The sequence below is a fragment of the Motacilla alba genome, chromosome 3 (genome assembly GCF_015832195.1).
Source record: "Motacilla alba alba isolate MOTALB_02 chromosome 3, Motacilla_alba_V1.0_pri, whole genome shotgun sequence".
Lineage (NCBI taxonomy): Eukaryota > Metazoa > Chordata > Aves > Passeriformes > Motacillidae > Motacilla > Motacilla alba.
The window spans coordinates 71,661,664-71,683,276 of NC_052018.1; the positions used below are offsets into that span (position 1 = coordinate 71,661,664).

The 21,613-nt window shown below is 46.1% G+C and overlaps 1 protein-coding gene across 1 annotated transcript; it reads right to left on the minus strand.

Annotated features, from left to right (window-relative positions):
- Positions 1-106: 106 nt before the first annotated feature.
- On the minus strand, positions 107-14,292 carry LOC119699184 (centriole, cilia and spindle associated protein). The gene is made up of 3 exons (XM_038132307.1): positions 13,630-14,292; positions 5,898-6,187; positions 107-4,149 (listed from the first exon to the last, which is right to left on the minus strand). The coding sequence occupies exons 1-3, from the start codon at positions 14,132-14,134 to the stop codon at positions 3,976-3,978; spliced, it is 969 nt and encodes a 322-aa protein (XP_037988235.1). The 5' UTR covers positions 14,135-14,292; the 3' UTR covers positions 107-3,975.
- Between the last annotated feature and the right edge of the window lie 7,321 nt (positions 14,293-21,613).

Genomic DNA, 21,613 nt, shown 5'->3' on the forward strand with positions numbered 1-21,613 from the left:
CTGGGACAAGCAGAAGCCACAGTTTGCATGCAGGGACTAAAGTACCCCATAAGAGGGGGAAAAAATAAATCTGAGATCCCAAAAAGCACAGTACAAGCACTCCAGGCACTTTGTGTCACTGATTTTATTCACATGTACAAGTTGACACTACACTATTAAAATAGACAATACAGAAGCATTAAAAACAAATACCGTTTAAAAACTTTAAAAAACACATATTGCTTCAAGCTTAGATGGTATATCCCTATTGTTTTTAAAGTGAATTCAGTGCTAACAATAGCTGAGGCAGCTTTCCCATTCACTTGTACCCCTAATTTCATGGGGCTACTTGTCAAGGTGTTGAGTCAGGCTCCATTTATGGCTTTGCTGCTGAGTGCACTAACTGAGCTGGAAAAGAAACTGGAACATCCAGGTTACCATACATTAGGCCCTCAGCTTGCTAGCATTTGGTCCCTATCACAGAAAAAAAAAAAAAAAAGTCAGAGTCCTTTATAGTTCAGTGGCACTACATTGTGCCATAAAAAAATGAGAACAGATACACTTCCCTGTGTGTTAAAAATTCAATTTAAATTTGCATGTGCTACCTGGATAAAATTCTTACCAGAAACTATTCCTCAGTTTTGTTAAGGTTGGCTCTAAGTTTAGCTATCACCTTGACTACTATCTCAGCTTCCTGTGAAAAAGTCTGTATTTCATAGTTGCAAAGATGTGACAGCAGTGACTGAACAGGCATGCTACTGTATTTTACAGAACATTCTTATGCAGTTTTCATGGTAACATTTTACACTGTAAACTAGTCTTCACAACACTATAGTTAAACTGCAGCATTACACATTGTAAAACTCTTGCTTCACTTAGCTAAGTACTTCCAGAAACAAAGGAATAAACAGTCATTTTAATGAAGACTTTGGACAATTGAGTATTTACTGTGTTCTTACCAAAAAGTTTTACTTCTAAAACAGGAGTGAGAAGTGTTCACCACTTTGCTAAATTTAAGAGTCCATGCAAGACAATGTTTAGAAATTCCTTAATTGATAGGGAGACATTCACTAGGTTTTCAGTGAGTCAAATTTGAAGCAAATGGCCACCTCCTGTAGGAATCTATGGAATACACTTAAAGCTTTTACATCTGGAAAGTTCTGCTTTACAATGCAATTAGCTTTTCATTTGTTAATGGCAGAGCACCAGCAGTTTTCCAGATCAATGACTTCACACATAGAGCTTGCAGTGATTAGAACTATACTATTTCATATAGTCTAAGCAAAATAGTAGCTTTGTAGTCAATTAATACCCAAATGCAGGAAGGCTACCTGATTTGAAGAATAATTTACCCCTCACTTCAGGTATTGTATTACTTAAACCCAGATAGTACCAACATAGCACCCAGGATTGTTTTGGCTACGGACCATTTGAAAAAGCACAACAACGACTCACAAGACCTTGCCAGTGTATCTGCTGTCTTTTAGTAAGTCATCTTTGTGGGGAACAAGATGACCCACAAGGATTTTAGGACTAGACAATTTCCTCAGTACACAACAGCCCTGATGCTGTTGAAAAGTCTCATTTGAAGACCTGAACAGGCCTGTTGGAGATGGTTTTAGTTCCCAGTATCCAAGGCAGAAGACACTTGGGCCTCCTATAATTATTGAACACACCAACACCTAATGGGAGATACATCTTATCCAAACACAGGTACTTAAGGCAGGCGCATAGTCATCCTGGCTCTTCCATTCCCTGTGGGAAGAGAGAACTGCAGAAGCTATCTTCAAAAGCATAGCAAGATGAGTCCTGCCCTACACAGTCAAGGAAACTGTTGAATGTGACAAAATGCACTGAGGGCACAATCCATCTGCTGTGGTTACATAAAGCCTACAAAGTGTGTGGGCAACAGGAACAGGCAAGTTTTTATTGAATAAGGCTGTTAAACACTACTGAGTTGGTGCTTTGACACTGTTGTGCAAAGCCTGGGTGGCTTCTGGAACTGCAACAGCATCGGAAGCAAGCTAAGCAGTTATTTAAAGAGGAAAACACAGCATAAAAGGAAATCAAAAGAATCTCGTATGGAATAAAGGCATTCTCTGGAGTAGTTTTCTCCAGTTTTGGGCACGGTTCTAAAGTTTCAGGAAGTTCTAGCCTATGGTTTACTTAGCAGTCGAAATCCCCTACAGGGATTTTGCTGCATATAAAACATTCTTAATCATGCTGTGCTTTCCCAGACTTAAAAGCTGTAAGATCTTAAATAGGTAGCCTTCAACAAGAGTGGTCTGTATTTTTATAGCTTTATGCTTAAAAGGCAGGTTAAACAAAACCAGATCATAATTCCATGGATTTTAGGACATTTTAACAAAACTTAAATTGTGAGTAATGAAACCTTTAGTGATGTAATAGACACTAGGAGGCAGCAGTGCTTGGACCCTTTGCACAATTACTTTCTTCAAGAACACAATCAGACTTTTCACTAAGCATGCGTACTCTGTTGCAATAGTAATTCCAGAGTCCTCCTTACTCACTGAGATTGTGGAATGAAGCTAAAACTAGTGCAGGTTTCTGCTCTAGAAGTGCAAGTATGCTTCCTGTGGGAACGTGTCCAGCCTGTAAAACACAAGCTTCAAAACAATGAAACTGAGATAACCAACACATGTAACTAACACACAACACATCTGAACAAAACTTCAAAGCTCACAACTACAGCAATCATCTGCCTAAAGCGTAGTTAGCAAACTGAAAAAAAGATAATTTACAGCCCCCTGAGGGAAACAAAATCACCAAGGATATCACAATGACTGTCTTACTATGTAGAAGTGGGACCTACAAAACAAAAATGTTCACACTTCATTATATGTTCTTGTTCACTAAAGGATACACCCCTCCTTTGCCTAGCCCTTACCCCTACCCATCCCCTCATAAGTGAGGGGTTCTGCACCAATTTCAAGAGGCAGCAAGTTTCTCAGGACATCATCTACAAGTTTTATCAACACAATTTTCAAGTTTAAACCCTTTAGCAATATACTTGTACAATACCTCCAAGTGGAATGCATATTGCACTCTGACCCCCACTGAGCATAATAGATACTCTGAAGTGTTAAAAATAGACCTCACCAGAAAGGAGCCAGCCCTCTCCTTGAATAAATGCATTTACATGATTAAGTACAGACTAAGTGTGACCACGAGGTTAGTACAGTGGTACAGCTCTATTTGTAGAACAAGTAACTGCTGATTGAGCAGCAGCTATCAGATAATGATTGTCTACATTAGTTATTTGGTACAACAGGAACAGCTACAGCAAAATGATCCTGTAGCTGTTTCTTGCCCTGAAAATGAGTGGTTTATTCTAATGAGTGATAAAAGTTAGCATCAGCTGATTCACTAATCAAACAAAGTTGGTTTTGTTTGGGTTTTTTTGTTGTTGTTTTTAAAGTTTCTGCGTACAGACAATACTTGGTATTTGCCTGCCTAAAGCATCTACATTTATTAGTGCTAGTTACCAGACACGCTGGCTTCCTGTTGCCTGTCTTCATATCCTTATTGTCATAAAAGTGTTAAATAGTTTTATAAATACAAAGGCACCTCCATCACTCCTTTGAAGTCTTTCCCCAATACCATCTCCCCATGACTTGTACTTTAAATAAGGGAAAACAGATTATTTGTAACCATGATCAAAAAAGTGTTTGCTTTCACTCCCTGTATGCTAAGGTTCCCCCTCCCACCCTCAAAACAAACTGACTGAAGCATTAGAAAAATTCCCAAAAGGGGAATTGTTTAAAAGTTTGGGTAGTTATATCTAAAAGCCTCTTCAAATGTTATGGCTCCAAGGATACACCCCACTGTGAGGTAGGTAGCCAAGATAAAAACATTGTAACAAATACTTTAACAGCTGGAAACTCCCTATAAAAACCTTGCATAAGTGGTTTGGTTCCTTGCACCAGTGTCCTGATATGCGTGACTTCTTCTGAGGATGCCTAAGGGAATCCAGGCTCAGAGAGCTCTTGCTGAGTAGCATCTCATGTACTCTGTCATCCAAGGGTTGTCTGGTGGGGAGGGCTTTGCTCGCCAAGTGTTTTCTGCCTCTGCTGATCGCACTCGCCTCTGAGAAAGCTTCCTTTTCTCCACTTGTCTCCTGTTCTTTGCTCGTAGGGCAGATTCGTGAATCTAAAAGACCAGAGTTAGTATTATGGAGGGAGAATAGCCTAGGAACCCCTCAGGAATGGCGAGGATCACTTTTTATTTGTCCCAGTCCCCATCCAAGGAACAGGGATTGTGAGCAAGGTTATATTTTCTTCTCTAATTTGAACCACTAACTGAACATATATTTCTTTTTCTTTTACCATGAGAAATGCTTTAAATTGTGTTCTGCATTATCTTTCACACTTCCAACTATTAAATGATTTCAAAAATCTTGAATGTTTCATAGTCTTACTCAGATGAATTCTAAAAACTTCAATTCCCTGTTTCTATCATTTAAAGTCCTTAACAGCCCTCAATATGCCTAAGCATCCCTTAAGCCTAATATCCCTAAGCCATGTTAGTGAGACCAAACCCTAGAGATCCCTTAGAGACTAAAGATCTTCATTTTGAACAATGTGCTGAACACACAATTACATACATTTTTATATTAATAAATTATCATATTTCCCCCAAAACTTAATATGAAGAGCCAGTTTGTGTGTGTATCTCCAGATTGAAAACCCTGTCTCCCATCTTAATAAGGGGTAAGTAACACCTTTCAAACATGCAAGAAAAAGTAACCTCAGCAGGCAGTAAGTGGTCAGTTCCTACATAAAGAAACATCCTCAGTGACAAAACACTACATAATTGGGAGTGTTTCAGAAGTGTTCTGCTGGTTCAGTCCAAACTCAAGACCCGAGCTGAGGTGTTCCATTACTGTTTCTAGTGTAAGAAATATCCAATGTCCAAGATAAAATATAAAAAAATTCTGCTCATGTCAGGCTTCAGCCTCTTCTAGGCTTCAACATAAAGCACCACTCACCTATTTTGAGCACTGACCAAAGTTTATCAATTTAGCATAAGTGTCCATTATCAGAAAAGGCAGCTTCTTTCCAAAGCTGTAAGGCCAAAGTTCCTCCTTTCACTCAAAGGAGCTGTCCAGGAAGGAAAAGCCTGGCCTTCTAATCCCTTCCAAAACAGCTCATCAAAGGCCAGCTCCATCTGGGTATGGACAAGACACTGGCAGGGATGCATTAATGATTGTGTTTTACCAGCCTAGGAGAGTTATAGAGAAGAAATGGATCTGTTAAAACACTCCCTTGCTGTTTCTAAGCTAGGAAACAGAGCCCCAGTACAGCAGAATCCTGGTGCTGTCCATGCCACATGAATTTAAATTGTGCTATTTTGGTAATATTTACACCAGCCCTGAAATCCATCAGCCATCTGATAGACCATTCTGCTGCAAGCAACATTTCCTACTGGCAAGCCACCAAAACAGGCTGCTAGACAAGACATCTTAGCAGAAAAGCACTTGTACCATCTCAGTGAGGCTCCTAGTCTAGAAGTGCCCCAGCAAAAGTCACTCTTCCACAGCACAAGCACTTCCCCAGTGTTTATATGCCTGCCTGCTGTAGGGAGCCTGGTGCTAACTGCCTGCTCTTCTCCTGTTCTCATGAAGTTCAGAATGCAGAAATACTTTTGGAACAGCTAGTTTTGCTGGTAACACTGTAACAGCCACAAACACAATAGGCAGATTTAATTAGAACTTGCAAGTATTAGTCAAACCTGGGAAGCAGTAAAGAGCTCTTATTTGGACATCTCAAGACTCTTCAGGTTTATTGCTAGAACCTACTGCTGGAATCTCCATATATTCAAATAAAGGGACCCCTGAGAAGTTTTACCTAGCTATTGAGACATCTGTAGGCACTAATGAGACAGAAGTTCTTACTTACTTCATTCACCGAAGCAGAAGCACAGACGTTGTGAGTTTTCTGGCTCCCAGTATCCGTCTGTCTTTCTCCCCACCCATACAGAGCAAATGGATGTTTATTCTCCTTTGGTGCATCTGTCCTTTGGGGACTTTTGGCTGATTTTCGATCATTACGACTGGACAAGGCACTTCGACTTGGACGTCGTCCTGTACGGCTGGTTTTGTCTGCTTCCTTTACAGAAGTATGTTCTACAGTTTTCTCTTGCTCTTCCTTCTCCTGCTTTTCTTGATCTTCTTTTTCTTTTTCTTTCTCTGAAGAAGAAAAAGGTTATGCTTTAAGCTCCCAATGACAAAATAATAATTTCTGAGTTGCACAGCTTCTCAATACATCATTGAAGCTGTGCTTTTTTTAGAAATTCAAGGAGTCATTGCTCACTTAGCAACAGACATATACCTTGCTTAAATGTCTTCATTCTTTCTTTAGTGACTACAATACAGCTTTCACTTACTAAAAAATGCCTTAACTAGTGAGGTTACAGATAACCAACAGCTCCAGGAAGAACTTAAAGACTGTTTCCAGTGATCTTCTGTCTTCACTATTTCATCCTTGCATCTCTCAGACAGCCAACAGATGGAGTGCTGAATGCCACATGGATGCTGCTAGCCAGTCAGAGATGAAGTCTGGTAAGACTATGTGCAATATTAAATCCTTCATATTATCAGCTTCTGCTGAAAAAGGTGATTCATTTTCAAGCTCCCTGTTTGTACATAGATCTCTGTTATGGTTTTCTGCTTATGAAGGAGAGGACAGTGTGAAGCAAAATGCCACAAAGTAGTAGACATCACCTTTGCTACCTGATCAGTGAATTACATTGTATGTTTAAAGTACCACACTCTGCAGGCATTCCTCCCCAAGGCTCATTTATCCCACACATTTAAGCCTTCCATAGCAAGGGGGCAGCAATAGTCCTCCACCAGGCACTGGTTGTGGAGAGTAGGGTTTGTGAGAGAGAATTTAAAGGCTGAATCACTGCAGTTTTAGATCATCACTGAAGACTGAAACAACATTATATAAAATATTAATTAATTAATAAAAACACAGTGAAACAACTGTTCCATAAGAGCCAATCTTCTTGCTCTATAGTGTGTGATCACCTACAAGACACGTGCCTTTTATTCACCCAAGAGTATAGGAGACCACTAGTAACCAATTCCTTTCAAGTCTGATCATTAGATGCTGTCCTTCTGCTAGACTCACACAGTGATCACTCAAACTCTGCTGATATAAACACACCAAACTTGCAAGTTTTCTACCACAACATGGTAGAAAACCATGCTTCTGGTGGGGACCAGCTCCACACCACCTCTGTTCCAAGTCTCAGCACATTCAGCCATCACCAGCATACACTGGTATGGACAGAAGGAATTCTTTCACTGTCATAGGGAGTTCTTCTGGTTTAGAGCTTGCTTACATATTGACAGATTGGCCACAGACAAGTACTGCAGTTTTTACCCAGGTGCTTTCATCATTAAAAGCAGAAGGGCTTGCCAGTCCTGTGACATAATAGCAACCATTCCTGATAATTGCTGTGATTTCAAGCATGTGCATGCCCAATCCAACGCTGCTTTAATCTCAGCTCTGTATCCTTCCAGTTCTGATGAAATAGAAGTTACCCGCCTGGCACACTGATTAAGCATCCATTTACTCTAGCACTCGCTTCGCATTTGCAGGGTAAAGATACCAAGGCTTGTTCCATGCCCCAGAATTCCCCTAAGGCCAGCCTTATGCTGTCTTGCTAGCTGTTAGCCTGGCCAGCACAGTTTCTACGTGCTGCCAGCCAGCACAGAGGCCCTGGTGCTGGGCTCTGTTCAGGCTTGCCAATAACCATCTCCCATGATGTGCAGGTGTAGCTTTCATCTACAGGTGATACTGCAGTGCAGCTGAGTATTTGGTAAAGAGTGGCCAGCAATGTTAAAGTATTTAGAGCTGTATCTGTTAAGAGCTCTGTTGAGTATCTGTTGAATGATCACAAAACAACCAAAAAAAAAAAAATTAGTCAAGGCCAAAGTAGTGGCATGTTGAGAGCAAAAATGACTAGATTAATTTTACATACCTAAACATTGGCTGGATGTAGTTTCAGTTATTATAGACAAGGCTGGTAAAAGACAGCAGCAGTGAGCTCAGTGTGGTATTAGACTTGTTTTGCTTGTTTTCCCTGTGCTCTGGAACACACAGCTTCACTCTGAAACAAGGCAGCTCATTCATCATGGCTGCAAACAGGCAGCACAGAGTTATCCCCTTACAAAATATTATCTGAGCTCTCCCTGCACAACCACTCCAAAGGAGGGACTGCTTAGGTCCATTATCAGAAGGAAGCACCGTTTTGAGAAAATTAAACTCTGAAAGGGAACATATTGCTGTCAATTCTGCAACAAGAGTGCTTTCATTTTGGAAAGCTGTTCCATCCTCCATTCAAAGGAAAATGTCATCTTCCTTCTCTGCAAAGGGGGATGGAGCAACACTGACTTCATAAACAGCAGAAGTGGCATTTAGAGACTTAAAAATACAGGAAAGTGGAGGCTCTGCAATTACATGGATAGTTCAGCCTTAAAAAACAAGGCAACAGCCATGCCTGGGGATGCTGCTCACCAGGATATAGCTCCAGCTGGTCCAGAAATGATTGAGCCAGCTTGTCCCAAAATAGCAATAAAAGCATATGGGTAAATGGCATGCAGAGGCCTGTGCACAGCCTTACAGTAAATGCTGTATGCCAGAGTGTGCTGTAGCATTTATGAGCACCTGCTATTAGAGCAGGGGTTTCCATGAACCCACTGCTACAATGCCATTTACACAGAACTCAGCTGGTGAAGGCAAAAGATCTCTAACAGCTATTTAAGCCTTTCATTTAAAACTACAGTTTATATCCAAGCCATTTTCTTAGGCATCACTTTTCACACGAAGTCAGAAGAGCAGCAGTTGACAGCAGGACTTAGACCCAGCTGTTCAGGAGGAAGTCCAGGCACCAGCAACTCCTACCCGTCTCCTTCCCATGCAGAGCACCATGCATCAGCTCCAGCAGACACAGGAAACTCAGAACTGACTGACTTGCAGCATTACAGGGATTAGACAGGAGAGGGGAAAAGCTAGAAACGTTTAAAACTGCATCGTGGATGCTAAGCAGAGCACACTGGATGGACAGGAGGGGATTAAGTGCTTAACAAGCAGAACAGGCCCACCCAACACGGCTGCTGAAAGCTCCTGCCCAGAAGAGGTCACTTAAACCCTGCTGCATCGCCCCGCTTGCGTAACAGCTCCGCTCCTGGCTCAGGCAGGAAAAACCCAGGGGAGCTGCTGTCTCCCATAACACTGCACCCCTGGGGGCTGACAGGACCCCCATTTCAAAGGCCATGATGACTTACTGCAGATATCAAGAGCCTTCTGGTTAGACCCACGGGCCGGGTCACAGGGGTATTATCGCTATATGGAGATGCTGACTCCTTAAGCACTACCTCAGCACCAAGAGAAGCATTTCATGCTTCCATTGCTGCAGGCAGAACTGGAGTTTCCTGCTTTTGTACTGACACCTCCCCAAGTGGGGCAGGTCTCCTACACCTCTTGAAGGGGCTGTATATAACCAGTTGTGGATATCAACAAACTACAGCTGGGTAGAAAGTAAGTTACTACAGATGGAACAGATTGCAACATCATTTCTTCAAGGCAGATCTTGCGTGAGCAATATTGGAGCTAGCAGCCACACAGCAGCTCAGAGCTGATTAGATTCATGCAAGCTTCATCTGCAGCAGAGTTTGGAAAGTAATTACTGGATTGGCTTGATAGCAAAGCTTGTTTCCACAGGAAAAAAAATGGGAGCAACTTTAATTAACAATACTGTAAACCCCTGAATTGACGCCCTTGCCTTCTTCCCCCACCACAAACTGCTTCTTCCCACATACATGGGCCAGTAAGTGCCCCTGCAGCACGATGACAGACAAGATCAGGGAACAAGTTTGAAACTGGATCTTCTGTTTAGTTCCACTAATCCAGATCAGTCACTCTGCAAATACTTTTGAGGCAACTCCTTCGATGGCAGCTTGTCACTGCTGTCACTTAAGACCGCTGCACAAAAATGCTGAAGGCAAAATGGCAATAAGGACTGAAAGATGCCTTCATCCTGCATGTGTGTGCAGCAGTGTCATTTCACAAGCAACTGGTCTGACGGCAGCACTGCTGCCAGGAGCTTCTGTCTTCTACTTACCAGCCCACTGGGTTCTGTTGACAGCTTTGAGGATGTGTCTACACCACAACTACACCAGTTCATTTAGGTCAAGATTTTGTGGGATTATGTTTAAAGCAAATCTGTGCCTGAGCATGTTCCACAGAACAATCCCACAAACAGCTGCTGCAAGTGGAGGGCCAGAAGGAATTAACCCAAAGTTGCCTCCGAGCGCACCTTAGTATCACTCAGCCATAGTTTCAGTGCAAGACACAGCAACAAAGCACTTTTGTCCATGTGCTGCCCCAGGGATTCACACTGGCAGTGCTTTAGACCAGCACCACTGAACATTAAAGTCAAGCTGCCTACATCCACTTCCTCTTCACACACCAGAAGCATTCACAACTTTTACAAACACACACAGGCTCATTTCAATGAGAGAAAGATGAAACCAGGGCAGCAAATGCCATTATGGATTGTGTTTACCTCAGATATTAAACAACATTAGTGCTGACCAGCTTGTTGCCGTGTTGGCAACAAGCACTGTCAATACCACTCAGGCAAAAATCAGATTCCTCACAAAACAGCAGGAAGCAGCAGTAGCCAGGTAACAGCTAGGATGTTCCAGCATGTGGGTGGATGTCAAATTCAGAAGACAAAAGATGTCATCAACATGAGCACACTCAGCTACCCCCACAGCACTTCAGTGTAATTAAGTTCTTTCAGAGTAAAAGAAAAAAAAAGACAATTTAATAGTAGAAGCTTCAGAGTGGTAGTTTCTATGTTATCTCTTCCACATGCCTTAATTAGCCAGCCACTAAGCAGAAGAAAAATGGATCCTTATGATTGTCCAATACTAAATGGGTCACCTCCTTATATATTATAAGTGCATTAAGATACAATAAATATCCACTAAATCCAGCTGTCTAACCAGAGTTGTTTTCAGTCCTTCTGCTAAACACTTAGCAAAGCTCTTAAATTCTCACAGAAGTTAAGTTTATTCTAAGCCATTTGGCAAAGAAGTGAATGTGAAGTACAGATTTTTCTCCCACTATAAAATAGCAAGGACATAGCAAAACCTTAGGCATTCCCTTCCAGCATCCATGGCAAAGGTGTATCAGTTACAGAAGCACAGTTGCCCAAAACCCTGCAGCCTGGCAGGCCACTGGTGCTCCACAGTCCCTTTGCCACTTCTGCAGGATTAAGGAAACAACAAGATGCACTGGATAGTCACTGCACCATCACTGACTGCAGACAGTGCCTGTGCAGCTAGCCAGCTGTTATTCCCTGCCAAATCCCAACCAGAATGAGACTACCAAGTAACTCCAGCTGGATCTTCCCCTACAGAGGAGTCAGGGAAGGAATCAGGGAGCAGGCTAATGAGTGAGCAGAGCACCCTGGCCCAGCAGCCTTGGCAACTGCTGGTGCCATTAGATCGTAGTAAGTTTTTGTGCTCTACTGATAGGCTCAACAAGAATGAAAATAAATTCAGGTCCCTACAACAACTGCTCCAGGCTTGTACATATTCAAAGTGCATCAGAAAAGCTGGGAATGCCAGGTTCTGAGTGCAGCTTCAACAGCTTCCACCTCCTCTCACTAAAAGCCAAGCCTTTAGAGAGCATCGCCCTTTCCCATGCAACCACTCCCTGATCTTTTGCAATTCCTTAGTTCTTGTCACTGAGATACTATGGAGTTCTTCCACACATGCTCCCAGTCTAGCTTCCTCAAGGCCTGATTGAGGAAAGCAAAACTAGGCCCACTAATACTCTGTTACATACTGGTGAGCTGGGGTGCTTCCATCACTGCACAGCTGTTGTGGTTCAACCTCAGCCAGCAAAGAAGTATCACGTAGCTACACACTCCCTCCTTCTGTGGTGGGATGGGAACAAGAATCAGAAAAACTCATGGGTTGAGATAAGAACAACTCAGTAATTGAAATAAAGTAAAATATAATAATAGCAATGAAAATGGAAGACTAAAACCCAAGAGAAACCAGTGATGCACAGTCAGGGGCTCCTGGGCAACTCCGCCCAGTTTATAAACTGGGCATAATGTTTTATGGTGTGGAATATCCCTTGGCCAGTTTGGGTCAGCTGTCCTGGCTGTGCTTCCTCACAGGTTCTGGTGCACCTGCTGGCTGGCAGAGCATAGAAAACTGAGAAATCCTTGATTTAGGGTAAGTACTGCTAAGCAACTACTAAAAACATCGGTGTGTTATCAGCGTTATTCTCATACTGAATCCAACACACAGCACTGTACCAGCTAGCAGGCAAAAAATTATCCCTGCTGAAATCAGAACACCACCTTTGGGGAGGTGGAATGTATTACACCAGCAGCTATGTGCACCCCACGTGAGACCTGGTACCCCAGGGCCCCCAGCTGATTGCAGAACCCCACATCACTAGTATGCGCTGAAACACCAAGCCTTTGGAACAGATGATAACACAGCTAAAGCTTTTGTATAATGTGGAATTCTTAAGGTCAATGAATGCAGCTTAGTCTTGAATATCAGAATACAAATCATTCTGGAAAGCTCAGGTCCCAAAGGGCATTGGATCAGATTTGTTTCCCCACTCCAGACAAGCACATCTAACTCCAGGGAGGGAAGGAAAAAAAAAAACACACACCACAACAACAACAACCAGGCAGCATGAGCCTTAACTGAACAGTTCTCAAGGATTTTCCCTGATACTGTACAACAGAGAGACAGCTGATTCAAAAGGCATTTCAAAACACCAGTCAATAGCTGCCAGATACCGTATTCTTTCACTACAGGTAACAAACTATATCTTAGGGATAAAAAAAATACCAGCTTGAGAAGCTTGACCATGTTATTATCTGCCTAACCACTCTCTTAGACCGTGAGACAACAGAAGGGAATTACTCTGTGCTAGAAGAGAACAAAATGTTACCAGTACAGCACCTGTTCAGGCTACGGAGTTGACCCCACTCTGCTGCGCACCCAAGATCAAACCTCAGGTGGCACTAAGAACCAAGTGCTCAGCCGAGCCAGATTACACGTGCAGGTCCAGGAAAGCAATTGCGTTAAGAGCCAGCCACTGGCATACAGTCCAACTTGCCGCTGCTTTTGCCGGAGAACCCGCTTATATAATTGCGGAGATGCTTGGCTCCCATGGCAACAGTTTACATAAGTGGCTGTGACTCAGGATGAGAGTTGCCACCACTTGGCTCTTTAAAGAGACACCTCCGACGCCGCAGCCATGGCTTCTCCGCAGGCCTAGCCGGGATCCGGCTGGACGCAGCGGGGCCCGGCTGATGGGCCCTGCCACCGCCGGGCCATGTCCTGGGGGCGGGTAAGACGGGCCAGGCGGCGGCCGGGTGCCCCCGCACGGTCACCCCGCCGGGCCCGGGCGCTCCCGGAATGGAGGATCGGCCCCCAAGCCGCGGCAGGGCGGCCCGGCCAGAGCCATCTGTGCCGAGCCCCGCGGAGAAGGGCAGGGCAGCACGGCCCCGCCGCGGGGAGGGGGCTCGGGCCGCCCCGGACACCCGTGTCCCCCCCGCCACCGCCGCGCTCCCTACCGGGGCTCGCCCGTCCCGCCTCGCTGGGCGCTGCCGCTCCCGCCGCCTGCTCCTCCTCCCGCGCGGCCGCGGGGCTGCCGGCGCCCGGCGGCGAAGGGGACCCGGCGGTGCTGCCGCCACCGCTGCCGCTGTCCTGCTCCCAGCCGTCCCAGAGCCAGGGCCGGTGCGCCTGCTCCAGGAGCCGGCGGCTGAGGCGGTAGTGCAGCAGCTCCAGGTAGCAGGCGCCGCACGATTCCCACTTGGGCTCCTTGAAGCGCTTCATGTACTCCGTCTTGACGCGCCGCGCCGGCACCACCATGGCGGAGCCGGGAGCCGCAGCCGGGAGCCGGGAGTCGGGAACCACCGGCCGAGCCCGCCCCCTCCCGCTGCTACGTTTAAATCCAAACAGCGGCGTCCGGCCCCGCCCCGAACGGGGAGGGATGCCTGAAGGCGGGGGACGGGGCCGTGAGGCGCAGCGAACGGGATGACATAGAGTGAAAATTAGATAAAATATAAAATGGATCATAAGTGCACCAAAGCACCGCAGCCCTGGGCCCGGCAGTAGGCGTGCTGGGGCCCGGGTGAGGCTCCGGGAAAGCTGAGGGGCAGCCTGGCGCTGCTCGGCGCCTGCCGGGGCACATTGAAGCCCAGCGAGTCCGTGCAGTGCGTCAGAACTGATGCAGCAGCAGCAGCAGCTCCATCTGCGTGCGGCACCCAAAGCCGCGGGGGAGCTGCTGCCTGCCGTGCAGCTTCTGTAAGAGCAAAGGATGCGCGGCAGCCGGGGCCGGCCGGAGGGAGGAGAGGGCCTTTGCGACAACACGGACCTCTCTCCATTTTCCACTAATCTGCTTTAAAAACCCGTCGCCAGAGCAGGATTCGCCTAATCCAGCCCTGCGCTGGGCGGCCGCCGTCTCTGGGGATACGAAACGCTTTAGAGACAAGCGCAGAAACCGGGCGGTCTCCGCAGCCGCCCTCCGCCCTCCCGGCTGCCCGCACACGGACACGCACCCTCGGCTCTTCAGCGATTTCTGGATATTTCCTTCTCTCACACACCGTATTTAGGGCATCGCGGCGAATCGTGCCCCTGTGGGACACGATTGTCCTTGAAAATTGTTTGCCGCAGAGCCTTCGCCACGGCTCGCTCACTTCACAGCGCCCCTCTGGGAGGGGACAGCGCGATCCCCCCGCCCGGCCCCACCCGCTGCCCGGCGGGCTGCGAGCGCCCTGTTTCGGACACCTGCAAACCTGACTGCCCTTGCCATGCGCAGCCTCTGCACACAGCCTCTCCGGCCTCCTGGCCAGCCCCCGCTCCGACACACGGGGGCACTGATGGATTTTCAGAAACAGTTCTAGGAAACGGTTCCTTTTCTTTTTCTTCTCTTTTTTTTTTTTTTTTAACTAATAAGAAAGCAAACAGTATTTTCCTTGCCTTGCCCTGTGCGTCACTTGACTGACACAAATGAAAAAAAAACAAAAACAAAAACAAAACAAAACAAAAAAAAAAAAAAACAACCAAAAAACCAAAACACAAGCTGGCACAGATTCCCGGGATGGTGAACGGTGACCCAGACATGTTACACACAGCACCTCTGCCTGCGCGGCAGAGTGATGCAATCATCGATACAGCTAGCATAACCAAATTGACTTAGTTCAATCGATGCTCAGATCGAGGAGTATTTAGCCCTGGTTTTGCACGTACTGGCTCAGGCTTTCCAACCCCGTGGTGCCCAGGCAGGAGTGAGGGAGACATAGATGTTGCTTGATCTTTGCAGAAGCACCTGGATATCTCCCTGCAGCCCTCACAGCCCCCCAGCCCTTGCAGTTACGTCAACAGCCCTGTGACAGCAGGATGTTGGAGAAACCCAGTGTGTCCAGCTGCAATTCAGAAAAATGCAGTCAGGAGAGGCCAATTGCAGTGACACCCAGTGCCTGGTGCTGCAGGCACACACATTGCAGATCTGCATCCATAAACATGTTAAGTCCCATTTTAAAACCCGTCCTAACTTCCCCAGCTCCCTTCAGCTCTGCCTGCTGCTCTCAGGGGTGGGTGGTGATAGGGCTGCCAGGAAGGAGAGTCTGGGCAGTGTATTCACTGGGAAAACAGGCACAGAAATATCAGGGCACCTACCCCTGCTCAACAGCCTCAAAAACGAGAGAGGAGCTTCTTCAGAGAGCTCTTCTCTCCATGCCATGACACTCATGGCGCCCTGCCCAAGGCAGACATGCAGGAACCTTGCCTGCATAATTCCCTGGAATAAAACCAGGCAGATGCAGCAGTTTTCTCCCCCCACCCAGTGCTGTCCTGAGAATTATATTTGGGAGCTGCCTCGCTCATTTCTTTTCCCCACAGAGGGCTCCAGTGGCATCTGGGTTGTCCCTAGTGCCTTCTCCTTTTGCCCTTAGTGGTCCCACTGGGGTCCAGCCATGTCCTCAGCACCACCTGCTGTAACAGAGGGTATTTCTTGGAAAATAACAGGGAACAACAGGTTTATAAACACCTGTAACTGGAGACGGCACTAGAAAAAGCAGCTGTAGCAATGCTGTCTAGAGAGGAGAGCAGATTGCTCCCCAGTTAACCTGGATTGGTTTCTTACTCTGATACAGTTCTCAATCTACATGAGCAGATGATGTGAGTGGATTCACATAAACAGGAAAGGTCTCGGGGTTGCAGAATTTCCTTTCCTTTTATAAAATGGTATTTTGTACAAAAATGTCTTTTTGAACCAACCTGCACAGTTTCAGCTGGCCACTCATGGTTATGAAAATGCTATTGTTCTTTCCGCATATTTTATAATATCAATCTTTCCTTTCCTAAAGGACCTCTGTTCCCTGTTGTCCTGGTTTCTGAGATAATTTTCTTCTTAATAATTAGTACAGTGCTGTGTGTTGGATTCAGTATGACAATGATGTTGGTAATACATTGATTACTCCAAATCAAGGTCTTCTCAGTTTCCCATGCTCTGCCAGGGACCAGGTGCACCAGAAGCTGGGGGGCAGCATGGCCAGGTCAGCTGACCCAGAGTGGCAGAGGGATATATTCCACACTGTAAAACATTATGCCCAGTGTATGAGCTGGGGGGAGTTACCCAGGAGCCACTGGTCACTGCTCGTGGGTAGGCTGAGCATCAGTCAGTGGATGGGGAGCAATTGTACTGTGCAAGCACTGGTTTCTCTTGGGTTCTATCTCTCTCTTCCTCTCATTTTTATTGCCATCATTATATGTTATTATTGTTATTATTATAATTGGTATTATTATATTTCACTTTATTTCAACCATTGAGCTGTTCTGATCCCAACCCACAAGTTTTACCTGTTCTTTTCTCCTGTTTCTTCTCCCCGTCCTACCAAGGAGTGAGAGGACTGAGCAAGGACTGTGCAGTACTGATTTGCCAGCTGGGGTTGAACCATGACACTAGTTTTAAAAGGCACAGTTGTATCAGAGGTATATGGATGCTCTTTGATGGCTTCTCTATCAGGAAGGGATTGCCTTTTGCAGCACCAAACTTCTCTTGGGGTGCTCATAAACCTACTTCCCAGTCATTAATCCATGTCTCTTCCATCACACAGGAAATGCCAGTATGACAGGTTCCACATCCTGGCACACAGTCTGTGAGTTCCCATTTTCTGCAATTTTTTCCCCCTAAACTCTGCACTCTTCAGAGGAGGCGCCTAATGTTCACAACAGCGTGCAAGGTGTCAATGTTTCATGATTAACACGTGAGGATGGGTGCTGTTAGCAGCTGCCTCCACCCAACCTCTCCATTGTACCACACAGGCTTAGCGCTCTTGCTGACATGACAATGAGCAGCTCCGTGTGGTATGGGGTAAGCTGCACCTTCACACTCCTGCTCAGGTTTCTCCTTCACAGTGCAACCCTCCCAGTCCAACAGTTTGCCTGTACATCCTCCAGTGCCTGGGGAAGGGGCAGCTGCAAGGCTTGCAGACCAGCTGGGGACCACTTGTGTGAGAAGACTTGTGACAGAAGTGTGCAGAGACACCCAGCAGAACTGATACTGAACTTCACACATTACCTGAGGCTGGTGCAAGCAAAAGCCTGGATGTGGCTGCAGGCACCTTCCCCATGCCACAATCTAATCTTGACACATACAGTGCAGCAGCCGCCAGGCAACAGGGCCCAGTATCCCAAACCAGCTCCAGAGACATCCTGCAGCTCCAGGGCAGGAGGCTGAGACCGTCTGGGGCAACTCCTTCCTCACCCCTGCAGATACAGCCAAGCAGCCCTGGATGTGCCAGACAAGAATCATTTGCTGTCCTCGACACAGCACCTCTGGATAGTCTCAGTGTAGCTGTATAAACATTATTATTAATTTAATCCTAATGAGTTTTGGCTTCAATACCTCATGGCAGAGACTTCCACGTACTGAGAATAGCCAGTTATTAAATGATTCCTAAATGAGGAAGTACAACATTTATGAGGCTGATACTAACATTAGAATTTCCTCCCTTACATACTTTGCTATACTTTTGCCTTCAGTAAAAAATGAAATAAAGACACCACTTGAATCATAACACTGAAATTCTAAACTCATTTTTTTCTTTTTAAACACTTTTTCCCTGAGGATCTTATTTATGCCTCTTAATCCCTGTTATTGTTTTTCTACACCTAGTAAACCAGGTGGCCAGGTAGGTCAAGAGTTTCTGACCAGATCCATGACATATGAGTGATTGATGCCAAACCCCAGGAGTCCCAATTTCCTCCACTACCCCCATTTGAATCCCAGCACCATTCCCACCAGGGAGGACAGCAGCCTGAGCTGGGAAACAGCCTTATTTCTGTCTGAAATAAACACAGCAAAGTCAAGAGCAGAGGGATAGCCTGAGTTTTATGCAAAAAGCAGCAGGTAATGAAAAATGAGCATGGATGTTATTTTGCAGAGTATGGTCCAGAAAAAAGCTGGGTAATCACATGGGTCATTTCCACATGGTTTTGATTTGCAGTCTTTTACCCTGCACCTCTCCTGGCTCCAGGCAATAAGGGGAATAGTGGACAGTTCATATGCAGTAAGAATAGGAAAATTACATGTCAACACATCTTTCAGATCCACAGACTGGCTTCCAGCCAAATCAGGAGCTGTCAGAGTCTGAAACTGGGCTGCTGAGTTTGCTTGAATAAAGTCTGGAGGAGAAAGAAACCAGGGAAAAGAAATTAGTTGCTTCTTAAAGAGAAATGCTTTTTTTTAAAGTATGTAACAGCATAAATTACAAATCAGCAAGAAAATTTGGCAGGAAGGGAAAACCACAATCTTTTTAGACATGTAAACTCTGCTTTCACCCAGATCAGTGTATCTTTGCCAAATACTGGGGGTAGCTGTCCCAGTCACTTCACAAAGCAAGCCATGCTGCTCATAGTAGCCTGGTTAATCCTGCAGGCGCAGGTTCTTTGGTTTCATGGGCTTTTATCCCTTTTAGGCCTGCACCAGCTGCCCACAGGGTAACACTGTCGTGGGAGAAGGATCAGAAGAGTTGGTTCAAATGCTCTTAGGGACAGGTTAGTCAGCAGTAGTGCGCGTGGCTGCAGAAGTCTCCCAGAACTGCCTGATCCTGGTATACAGAGTTCTGGGAAACTTGACCACAGCTGTTGAGAGTTGCAACCTGCTGGGGAAGCCTTGCAACCCCTCTCTGGCAGCTCTGATCACAAATCCTGTTATTTGTGCAAGTCTCATATTTTTCTTGGAGCAGCTTGAAGCTTTTTGCTGTTACACCTTAGTGGCTGTGCTTCCAAGCACCCACAGCAGCAGAGTTCACAGCAACCTTAGCAACTCCTCTGAGTCTTGTCAAAGGTCCATGCTTTCCATCCACCTTGCTGAAAGATGAAAAGGGAGATGTAGCTCCTTGGGTTGTGTGTTAGGAATGTGGCCAGGAGCAGGGAGAGGCGTTTCCCACCCTTATCTGAGTGCCTTCTGGCTTCTGCAGTCCTGAATCTTGGACTGGGCACACAGTGAGGCTGGCTGTTCACACAGCTCAGCTCCCAATTTTAAATTGTCTCAGTGGCAAAGAATAAAGTCCATGCTGGTATCAGCTCTTTTTTCCCCCTTTTTTTTCCTGGCCCCTTAAGGTTGCAAGCTTGCACACCTCTGTTCACTGGTCAAGTGAACAGTTCCTAGCAAGGGAACGGATCTTACAGCCTGCACTAACAGGGTGCTTGTCAAGGCACTGCCCCCAGCAATGCTTTTGCAGGCTGCCCACTCAGTCTGAGAAAAATCCAAGTTTACATGCCAGCTGAGTAAGAGGCAAAAGTATTGGGAGACATTTCCCACCTGTCCCTTTTTATGTCCTGCTTGAGCAGCCCCAGTGAGCAGCAGGCTCACTGGTGACCCCTGGGTCTCTGCTCAGCAGCTCCTGTCCCATGGCCAAGGCAAGGAGCTGGCTCCCAATGTGCAGCTCCACAGGCAGGGAAGGACACCCCACTCTCAGCTACAGCCTGAGTGTTTTTCATGATGACTGTGGGTTTCCCACAGCTCCTTACAGGCAGTGGGGTGTGGGCACATGTGGACGTGACTGCTCACCACATCTCTTTTCCCCAAGAGGCTAGTGAATGGGGAGTAAATCCAGAGTTGGCTGCTCTCTAAAAATCCACATGTATTCCCTCCAAACTAAAGGCTCTGCTGAAGGCTTGGGGCCACTGTGGGCACCTCCATCCGCCTCTCCTTCACCATGCTTAAAGGGGTGGTTCAAAACAAAGAAACCCAGTCTGAAAATGCCTGGGCTTTGAAAGTCTGTCAGGAGTAACCCGTGTCATTTATGAAGTTCCCCGAAAGAAAGGGTAAACAGGGATTGAGGCAGTTCACCCTGTGGTGGGACCTTGCTCCCAAAAGAGTCATCAAGGCAGACCTGCATCTTGCACCAAGGGGCAGAGTCCAACACAGTCACTTGCAGTGTGCAAGACATTCCAGAGTTCGTGGTCTCAGTAAGACCTGCAGGATGCCACCTCCGTGAGTCAGGGCAGGAGGCAGCCTGAGTGCACCCACTCAGACAGAGACAGGCAATGGAGAGGTATCTGTGCCCACACACTTTCCTTCAGTCTCATCTCAAGCTGCCCAAAGTTGCCCTTGGCTCATATTCCCTTCCCTCTGGAGCTTGGGGGCAGCCATCTGGCCACTGGACAGGATTACTTTTGTTGTTTCTGGTCACATTCCTTCTTCAGTCCCAGTACATCTTCCTCTCCTTCTTTTGGCCCTGGACGACACCCAAGAGGCTGGTACAGCATTTGCCACAAGCAAGGGATTCAAAATCTCCACCATTTAAAGGCTATGTCTGAGAGCCCATCTGTCACTGAAAGAACATAAATTCTGGGGGCAAAACAGAGACACCTGTGCTGCAACCTGCTCCCTATCTCACAGCAGCAAGGGAGTGCTGCTGAAACGATGAGTTCTGAAAGACCAGTCCTTCAGACCATCACTGCTGGGCTAGAGGCATCACTCTGGGTGATGGGGACAAAATCTGTTCCTACAGCTTTGGGATGTTTCTTTCGGCATGGGAACCCATGCCTCACAATTCCCCACATGGTGGCCCAGCGCCAGTCCTGCATCTAACAGCAGCCTGCACGGGGATGGATCAGTTTCCCAAGCAGTAAATTGATGGGAAATAACAAATGATCTGTAGAGAATAATTTAATGCTTGAAAAAGCTTCACAGGATTTGCAATGAGAAGGCTCGGGAACAAGGCTGGCTCAAGTTCATATTACCAAATCTGGTTTTAAACACCAGAAATTATTGGCAGCTCAGTGCTGGCTCTGGGCTGATTTCACTGTCAGTTTGTGAAATCTCTGTAACCTAATCTCATTGTTCCTCCCCCTGGAACCAAGTGGGTCTTCAACACAAAAAAAAAAAAAAAAAAAAAAAAAAAAAAAAAAAAAAAAAAAACCAAAAAACAAAAAACAAACTAATCTGAACATAAACTCCTTTTACAGATCCCAGTGCCATGACCATGTGGTTTGAGATTGGTCACTGAAGGCTGAGTTCAGAAAAACTGATGTTTTTGAAGT